At 42.3% G+C, this 10,373-nt stretch overlaps 1 protein-coding gene across 4 annotated transcripts in view; it reads right to left on the bottom strand.

Moving 5' to 3' along the window:
• Nucleotides 1–244: 244 nt before the first annotated feature.
• The window catches only part of samd4a (sterile alpha motif domain containing 4A), a 55,090-nt gene continuing 44,961 nt past the window's right edge, over nucleotides 245–10,373 (bottom strand). For all 4 annotated transcript variants that reach the window (XM_065952630.1, XM_065952632.1, XM_020640189.3 and 1 more), the window contains 2 exons: nucleotides 8,621–8,704; nucleotides 245–5,883 (listed from right to left, as the gene is read on the bottom strand). In XM_065952630.1, coding sequence (XP_065808702.1) covers nucleotides 5,855–5,883; nucleotides 8,621–8,704 — 113 coding nt within the window. In that variant the 3' untranslated portion in view covers nucleotides 245–5,854. The remainder of the gene's footprint in view (nucleotides 5,884–8,620; nucleotides 8,705–10,373) is intronic.

Genomic DNA, 10,373 nt, shown 5'->3' with positions numbered 1-10,373 from the left:
AATGTTGCTTTAAACTGAAATCCATGTTAAACTTGCAGATCTTTGGGACACAGATGGCCTAGCGGTTAGGTCGCGCCCCATGTACAGAGGCTGTTGTCCTCCAAGCGGGCGTCCCAGGTTCAAGTCCGATCTGCGGGCTCTTTTCCATGCTGATCTTCAGTGCAGAGTTAAAATAAACAAATACGTAATAAAGTAAAAATAATTGTGAATCCCTTCTGCAAAAAAAGAAAATCCACACTCAAAGGGAGGAGTTACAACTTTTTTTTTATGTATAACAGGGGCATGCCAAGTCACAGCATTCTGGTACGTCGCGACAAAATTACAGCAAGACACTTTGAAAAAAAACAAAAAAAAACACTTGAATGTATTCAAACAAACACTCTTCACTGTCACACGCTCATTCACACCGTTTGATACAGACCACAATAACTCATAACTTCATATCAGCAATAAGAAGTACCTACAGAGTGCACACACATCAGACTGAGTTCACAGCCGCCGGTCATGTTCACACCGCCGCCGCCACGCTTATCAAATCCAGATTTCAGGTTGACTTGAAACGTTTCCTCAACGAGAACACTTTTAAATACAGTCATGACAACTATCGTTTTGACTCTGTAGAAAGGTTGCAAAACTTTGGATCAGTCGTGACTTCTCGTTATCTGAGTCCTCTTTGTAACATCAGATCTGCACTTTCTACATAATCAGGTCACGAGGGGGGGGGGGGGGGGGGGGGGGGGGGTGGAGGGGGCACAACATTTTTGGCAAATTAAAAGGTTTTTAAAGGTCAAACGTTCTCGCACATCTAGGATCACTTGTCCTCTGTGGAAATAATGTAACCTGAATATTTTTTGGCATCAGCTGTGCTCGAAGGGACTGGTGATGGATTCATGTTGGGACCTTTTTTCTGCCCAACTAGTTGTGAATAAATCACACAGCACGGACTGTACTCTGTTTGATTCAAATCGTCTGTTTGGACAGAGACGGTGCTGTGAAGAGGAATTACCCCATGGGGACAATAGTCTAAAATCTTGGAGTCATTTTTTCTTGAAGTCCTATATGTGACACTGATCGACCGAGACAAGGAGTAAATATCACTATGGGGAATTTAAGAAGTCTCCCTAAATAAAAAAATAGAAATGATCTTTAAATCCTCCTCACAGTGCTCAGCTCGGTGACATGAAACCAAAATCAAAAATATGACCAAACACACATCAAATGTTTGTGAACTAAGAGCTAAAGAACTCTCCGAGAGACGAGAGAACACTTCAAGCTGCAGCATGAACGCGACCTGACGCAGCAGTCACTAGTTTCATCCTGTAACACGACAGCTTTTTTTTTTTTTTTTTTTTCAATCCATATAAAACCATTTTGACATCTGGGCTGAAACGTCTCGAGTACAAAAAAAAGGCACTGCCATTTGTTATTCTAAACACGACTCTCCCAGCCTTGTGCATGCAGGTTTAAAATATAAATTACACTTTTTTTCCAACGCTCTCTTTTTTCTTTTTGTCTTTTTTGTGTGTTTTTTTATTATTAAACATACAATATTCTTTTGTCAAATATATACGTAAGCCTGCAGTCAATACAGGACATCGGCTCTTTGATAAAATAAAACTAAGTGAAATAACGGAGCACAGTCAAGCGGTAACACTTTGTTACAAAATGCTGCTGAATTTACAAAAACAAACAAACAAACAAACAAAAGTCTTGGCATCCCATAATGACATAAACAGACTAAACTGCAGAGTCTATGACAAAAAGAAAAGATATAAAACAGCATAAATGTGTCAACTTAAAGTACATTACATGTTTTTGGAATATCGAGGCGTTATCTAACTGTTAATACTGCGGTGTGCACGGCGTTAGGAGCGCTCCTGAACGCCCGCACAGATCATACGCATTCAGAGAAAATCAAAACAAAGCATTTGGTTTGAAGAGGAGAGTAATGATACAGACGTCGGGGGTGAATGTCCCGTCACAGGCGAGTTTTCTGTGTTCACCCGGTGACGCTGCAGGAGAACAAACTGGAGGCCTGCACTGTCCATTCAAACTCTCGACACAAAAACATGAAGCTCGACTCTTGTTATGTCGTCTAGAAAAATCACATGAACTCGGGTTATTGAACACTGTCAGTGAGTATTTGTACAAAATGCGGCACGGACACAACTCCAGAAGACGTTTAGAGCTCAAACATGGCACCATGATATGAAAGTTTTAAAAAAATAATTAAAAAAAATACTGCAAAAATAAAAACTACAGTTCCAATAATCCCTTTGATTTCATATCTGACTGCAGGTTTCATCAGTTTCACCGCTGATATCAAACATGTTTCAGGGATGTGTCTGCAGATGTGATTTCATTTTACTCATATAAACAAATCCCATGAAAACAACAAACAATGATGAATTCGGTATTTTCATGGGATTTGTTGACAGTCATAAAAACATTCAACACTACCGACGTCACCCTTTAAAAATAACAAACCTATGATATCAGCCTCTCCCACTCAGGGCTGCAGACAAAGCTGGTAACACAACAAAAGCACCAAGTTTAGACTCGAGATCACAATGGACCAGTCTACTTCCTGGCCTGCCAAAGACTGAAACAACATCGCTCTGCTGACCTGTTTGCAGACCCGCTCCTCTGAAAAGAACGGGAACTGACTCGACTGATGAAGCCGTGAAGGATCGGCTGCCGCTCTCAGCTCCGCTCCGACCGCAAAGCTTCATATGAAAAATCTCAACATGACACTGATAGAAACAAAGGTTATAGATCAACAACGGCAAAAAAATAAAGTCGACAATAACTATGTTAATAATTGAGATGTACGTATGGTCACCAGCCATAACATGTTAATACATATGGTACTTTAAATAATAATACACCTAAATGAGTTAAAGTATCGCCTCTGAAAAAAAACAAAACAACAAATAAATAATTGTATCAAATTTAAGTACTGATTCATGGCAGTGACACTGAAACAGTCTCCTTGTGACAAGGAGATGCTGAAGCTGCTTCAGCAAACAGCTTCAGCGTGAACATCTTCATCCTGGTTCAGGATCTATACGCTCTGATGTCACACTCTCGCTTTGGAGGAGGAGTCTTCAACTTTGTTTCCAAAACGTACAGATGACGCCTGATTGGCTCTCACAGTTTGAGAGCAAAAAAAACCCCAACACAGCTCGACACACCACCTCTGTGTTTGTGTGTGTGTGTGTGTGTGTGCGTGTGTGTGTGTGTATGTGTGTGTGTGTGTGTGTGTGTGTGTGTGTGTGTGTGTGTGTGTGTGTGTGTGTGTGTGCAGCTGAGTGCAGTTTGAAGCCTCAGTCGCTGCATCTTAAGCTGCATTTCACCGATGAAGACAGACGGCTGTTTGAGACAGTCAAAGGAACCATAACAGTATTTCTGCATGTTTTCACCCATTCACTAAAGTTACACACTGACAGCATCACTGCTGCCTGACCTTTAGGTGTATGTGAGTGTTTTAGTGTTTTATATCACAGTTTGTGTGATATAACTGGTAGTAAAACCTTTGTTTTAGTATGAATCAGAGGTTTCACAGGCCTGTTCATTTCATTCATCTTCTTTAGGAGATGTGAACACTGAGAAGTCTGGACTTTCATTAGTATAAGAGAAGAGCTTTCTTTCCACTGCAGGGAGTCTATATGACTATGTGAGTTATTCTGAACCGGAAATTAAAAACTTAAAACATAGTAAAAAGAAAAAGTCAGTTATTATGATGTGTGTTTTCGGTTTGTAGTAAAGAGGGTAAAACATGTAGAAACACATATGTTGCTTCTTTAACTCCATGTGATGATTACAGAGAGTTTTTCTAACTCTGGTATCCACCGTCAGACAAACAGAAGAGATCAATGTGAAAGGCTTCAGCAGCTTTTTTTTTCTCTGCTGCAGGAGTCAACATTCCCACCTGTTGGTGCTCTCTACATCTGCAGCTCTACAGTCGATCTGTATACGTTTCATCTCCCTCCAAAGCACTCAACTGTAGCTTCGAGCCGTGAACATTTGGATGACTTTAGTGTTTCATAATAATATCAAGTGCAGAATACAAAGAAAGTACTACTGAATTGCAACAAACTATAATAAAGAAACTAAACAATAATAATCAGTAACCTTCACTGACGAGAAGTCGAGGTCAGGACTCGAAGCAAACCATTTCCTGACCTGCTTTTTTTTCCAACAGACAAAATAAACCGAGGATAAATATTAAGACACAGAATAACCATGAGATTCCAAATTGAAAATGAAAATAAATCCCATGTAGGCCTGCACATACAGGACAGATACAAGTCCATGTAACACTGGCAGCCTGTGTTTGCATGGTATTCTCCTGTCATGACTGCGTTTGACCAGCAGGTGGAGGTAAGCACTAACGACACAATCTCTGGGAAATCTCCCCTTCATGGATTGACAGTGTGTGATTTCTCTAATGCTGTAATCCTCTCAGCAGCACAGTCTGAGTGGAAACTAGATCGCCTTCCTATTCAGACTGCCACTCGTCATTTCACAATCTTCCTTTTCCACAAGAAAAAACTTTTTTTAGTTGTAACATGCAGCTTCAGCACATCACCCTGCTGTAGAAAAATAACTCAACCCAACATCTGAACATGCAGACAAATCCCACTGATGATACAGCTGTGTGTATCTCATATAAAAACCTACACTGTGCCTACAAAGGCTCTGAATACAAAGAGTTCATACAGTACATGCTATGGAGAAACAATATGTAACTGACCGGTGCCAAATTCCCTTCCTCCTACACTTACTCACATGAACAGACTTACAATATGATTGGGTCATGACATCATCTTCCTCTGTCCTCTTCAGCTCATCAGAGGTCCTGCCTCTGAAGTCTTTCTCCTTTAAACATCCGCTTCCCTCTCCTTTATCACTTCAACTCTTTTCTTTCTTCAGCTACTTCCTGTGTCTTTCTCCTACATCAGCTCCTTCCTCTTATTATCCCTCCTCAAACTTCTGCTCTCCCTCCTTCTCGCTGACTCTGCTCCCTCTCTTTCTGGTGGTCAATGTTGGAGCAGACGCGTCTTTGTCGTCATCTGCTGCTGAAATAAAGAATAAGCACGTTGGTTGTAAACTAGCTTGATGACTACTCATGGGGGCGTAAAGCTGGTTTAAAAGCCGAGGCCTTACAGAATATGTAACACTTCATACCTGAAATTCATCCATGTTTCTGTACCCTTTGAAAGTAGCATCATTATGTAAACAATAAATACAAACAATACAAATAAATGATTTTTTTTCCCCCACCCGATACTGAGCCAGAGGCCTTCCTTTGTGCTCTGTCGCTCAGTCCTCACTGAAAGGAAACCTCAAACCGCACACTGTGTCAGTATAACTCTGCTTTGTTGTCTTGTTCAGGGTCTGAGGTACTGTAATCGATGTGCGGGGACCAAAAGGTGTTAGAGAGGGAAAGGCCCTCAGCCCCACTGGGCCTTGATTAGCGAACCAGCCTCTCCTTTCTGATCGGACTGCAGTGCTGCTTTTGGCCTCCCTGGGAGGATGGCGCTGTTTACACACTGTCCAGGCCGTGTTTGAAGCTTGTCTCTCCCCCCCACACAGATGCAGGTGACGGTGAGCATGCTGACAGAGCAGGAAGTGTGTTTGTACACCACGATGGACGGTCCCGATGTTGTAGCTTTTGTTAGCCGTGAGATGGTTGGCTCCTTTGTGTTGATTCTGGCCCCGATCCTTTGGTTGAGCTCTGCCGTTGGCTACAGGGAGAGGGGGCAGAAGGAGCTGGTGACCTCGAGGTGACTTGTCATGAGAGAGCCTCGTGAACTGGCGCTGTCCTGCTGCTCTCACTCAGGTCCTCGTTTCATATTGTCGATGTGCGGTCTGCACCGTCTACACAGGAACAGCAGAGAAAAGAAAAGTGGAAGAGTTAGGTGAAATAAAGACTCTGAAAGCTTCAGTAAGAGCTCTTAAATGAGCTATTTTAATATATTCTTAAACTGTTTTGATTCTTCTTAGTTAATTAAATGAAATTCTTCCCTAAACATGTTTGACGACAAAGTGTTTAAGAACGTAACAAATACACTTTTATCTGATTTGAAGAGTAGTAGTGATCCAAGTGTGCCATGAACTGTTTGTAAAGAGGGCCTGAAGCTCGTCTGACTTGATGAACAGTCAGGGGCCGGAGCCCACACTGTCATGACGAGAGAACAACACATCTGTCAAAATAGTGATGGAGGCGTTCAGAGGGAAACAACAGTCTGACAGCTGTTGCCTCTGGTGTGGCTGCAGAGGGAAATGTTATCAGGCTACGCACTGGTGGACATTTTTATTCCACAAACATAAAGCCTTCATCGTGAAACTGAAAGGGCAGATTAATGTCAGTGTTAGCTGACTATCAAACAAGAATCAAGTATTAACCGACTGACTTAAACTGTAAGTTAGAAGAAGAAGAGATACTTTATTAATCCCGCGAGGGGAAATTCAACTTGACACTCTGTTGTTGAGACACACATAGTCTCCACATAGGCTAAAATATACACACATGCACAAACAGGATCCTAGGACATGCACTAATGGAGAGATGTCAGAGTGGGCTGGTGCCTTTCTCAAGGGTGCTCAGGATGTGAACTAACCCCTCTCCAACTACTAGATCAATTTCCAGATTTGGTCTGCACCGGGACATGAACTGGGGACCCTCCGGTTCCCAACCCAAGTCCCTACAGACTTTGCTAATGTGCAGGTATATGTCAAGTGAGGCCAAATATTTTAGACTGATCTAGCGTAACATTGTTAGACCTTACTAGACATTAGACTGTGTTTTAGCGCTTGACAAACGTCTAAAAATGTTACTATCAAGCGCTGTTGTTGAAGTTGAAAATACTTATTTTGTGTATTTCTTTGAAATGATTAGACTCAACCTGGGATGTGCCTTTCCCAGGATGCAGCTTTGGTTGCAGAAGGATGTGTGCTCAAACCAAATCTTTTCTGATTCCAGTTTATATTTCAGTAGTCTGCAGTCTGAACATTTTCATTAGTCAGTAAAACACTAAATCTCAAGAGTGTAAATACTTAAAATAGGACAAAATATACCATCAATACAAGGCAATCCTCCAAGTTCATTTGGATACATTACTGAGCATCAACAATCCTGTCTCTAGCTCATACACATCAAACATTGTGTTTTGGGTCATTTCATGTCGCTGGTTTGATTCAGTGACCAAGTTCTGTTCCTAAACCTCAACACAGACAGCTGAATGTTTGAGGGCAAAATTCAAGCGGAAGGCAAAACTCCGATGAGGAGGGAGTTTCTCCACATTTACTCACTCCTTCCTTCTGCTCTCCACCTAACACACACACACACACACACACACACACACACACACACACACACACACACACACACACACACACACACACACACACACACACACACACACACACACACACACACACACACACACACACACACACACACACACACACACACACACACACACACACACACACACACACACACACAAAGCAGCACTTGTCCACCGTTCTGTTCTGAGCACTGAGGCCCACTGTCTCCACCTCAGTCGAGTTTTGGGATGGGGGGAGTTGGCACTGACTTTAACCCAGACTAAAATTCACTGTACATGAGATTTTTTTTGCTTAGGTCAGTGACTGACTGACTGACGAGAAAGGCCACGTCCTCTTCAGTATTATGCTGACAGACTCAAAAGTCCTCTTCTCCTTCTTGTTTTGTTTTCTTTGTACATTAGCATTTTCAAGTCTTCATAAATTACTTTTTCTTACACAGTCAATGCAGAAACAGATAAATGTTATGGTCTTGCAAAGGGACTGATCTGTCTTATTGGAGTGAGTTAACTCTATAAAAAAGTTTAGTGACACCCAGAAGACTGAGCTCCTTCAACAGATACATTTTTCTTCCTTTTCAAGACCAGGCATTTTTTACATGTACTGTATTTTCCCTGTTTATTCCTAACTTGTCACAATTTGTAATTTGAGTAAAGCACTTCATTGTAGTAAAAATATGCACTTATGCCACAGCTGACTAAGGAGAGGCTGAGCTGTCAGTCATCATTGGGCCCCTTTTGGTGCGCACAAGATTTTGGTCTACTAATACATTTCTGTCTCGGACAGTCGCTGTGTCTCTTCAGTCCGGGACAGCGTCTGTTATTGTAAACAGAGCTTAAAGAAACACTGATATTTATCAGTCTGAACACAGGCTGAGACAACTGAACAAAACAACATCAGAACGCTTTGTGGCTCACGGCTCTTCATGGATTGAAAAAAAAAAAAAACAGTTCTGACAAACGATTTCTCGAGACACCTTGAGATAAAACATACAAACAGAATTAAATCGTGCCTTGGCAGCCAGGAACCACAGAGGCTGCGATAACTCAGTTGGTACAACAGGAAGAGAGACTGCTCCCTGTGGCGGTGTGTCTGAGACTCACTATCATCAGAAACCTGGACAACGTGATAATCGTGTTCAGAGTCGTGTGAAGAACCACATTGAAACATCACATCCCCTGTATGATCAAAGACAGGATGAGGTTCCATCTCTGGATGAACTGTACATTTCAGTGTAATAATAATATAATAAAGCAGTGGGTGTTACCTCCCAAGGCGTGCTCTGTCATACTCAGACACAGAGACTCAAGGCGGTTGTTGATGTCTGGCTCCGTCACCGGTAACTGAAGATCTGTAAAGATAGAAAAACAGATTTGAAGCTACATCAGTATCAATGATCAAATGATATTTATATCAAACAGATGAATTATAAAATCCTGATGATGGTCACGGCAGGTTCAGCCAATGAATAAAACTTGAATCACATTATTCCTAAAGCCAATGCTCTTCATGGCAGAAAGTATGCACCACACCAGTTTCTTATTAAGTGTTGAAAAGCTGAGTTAGACAATAACTCTACACACTCCTGATCAGCCTTTGATCCTAATTAAACACAAGCATGATAATCCTTACACCCCCCCCCCTCCCCACATCCCATTTTCAAGAACTCAGCTTCAGAGAAGTTGGCGAAGGACAAAAGAAATGAATTCAGATCAGTTTACTGGAACAATGTGGTCCACTCAACCAGAGTGTGGCCTCAGTGGTCAGATTATAGCTGACTGTTAACTGTGACACGCGCGACATCAAAACAAAGACTGCACGGCTGACACAGGGGCATGATCGTTTGTCTCTGAGGATCTGTGGGTGCATGTCTGTGTGAAGTGGGACAGGCTGGATTTGGAAGAAATGTTTACTATACAGACAAATAAAGTAGCTAATTATAATGACCTACCACCATTACCTAATAATGTATTTTCTCATTAATTAACACAACAATACAGAACAATAATATGAAGGGATGATCTTATTATCTACAGGTGAGCCAGACAACAGAAAAGCACTGGCTGTGCCTTCGGGAGCGCCGGCATGAAGTGTTTGTGTGCTGAAAAAGAAAAGCTCTGCACGTCCGTCCTGTCTCTATGACAACAGTCTGTTGACCAGGTCCGCTGTATGACCGACACGGCTCAGTTACTTTTTTTACTGTAAGTTTTCCCGACCAGACACGGCGCAAAGAGGAAGTGGGTACAAGACAAGAGCCATAGATGAAATTCAGGGAATATCATACATTAGCAAAAAGGGCGCCGGTGATAACAACATTGCCTTTCTGAAAAGTTGAAAGATCGCTCGGAACGGCTGCACAAACTAGGCCGAGCGATCAGAAAAAAGACAGTTGGTGCTGCGCTTCTTCTCAAGGCGACCACTTTCTATTGCAAAAGCTCTCTGCTCATTGAAAAAAGATGCTGGCCGAAACGGGGCCTAAGTGGCTTTAGTTTAAGTGGCTGAAAACACTATTATTCTCATGAAACGGTTGATTATTAAATGATGCTAATCACATGTATTCAACTTAAATGTTGCTGTTTTTGTGAGCAGTGTGAAGTCTGTTTTGAAAAGGGTTATGTTGATGTTGGAGGGGGGAGTGTGTGTATTTGCAGGGGGGGGGGGGGGGGGGGTGTAGCCTAGCAACCCCTTGTAGCAGTTTAGTCCTGAGTCTGGTCTTCACACGGGCTGGGCCGTGAAAATCTCTTGCGGCATGAGAGAAAAGCTGAGTTAGGCCCAGTAGTCCACACTGGGCTATTTATAGGCTCCAAATCCGCCCAACACACACCCCTCCACCCCCTGCACACACAGACTACAGCAACACAACACACACACTGAAGGAAACTGTACACACTTGTTCCTTCATCCAGTTTGTCTCTGCTATGCGTCACCTAATAAGTTTCTTTATCCATCTGTTGGCAGAGAGACGGAGTAGGGTAGGGGTAAACTAGCCTTTCAAATCAGTCACTCAGGCCCAAACCCAG

Source organism: Labrus bergylta, chromosome 3 (assembly GCF_963930695.1).
Source record: "Labrus bergylta chromosome 3, fLabBer1.1, whole genome shotgun sequence".
In the NCBI taxonomy this organism is placed as follows: domain Eukaryota; kingdom Metazoa; phylum Chordata; class Actinopteri; order Labriformes; family Labridae; genus Labrus; species Labrus bergylta.
Note: the sequence above shows the minus strand (reverse complement) of the source record. Positions and strands in the feature narration are given on the sequence as shown.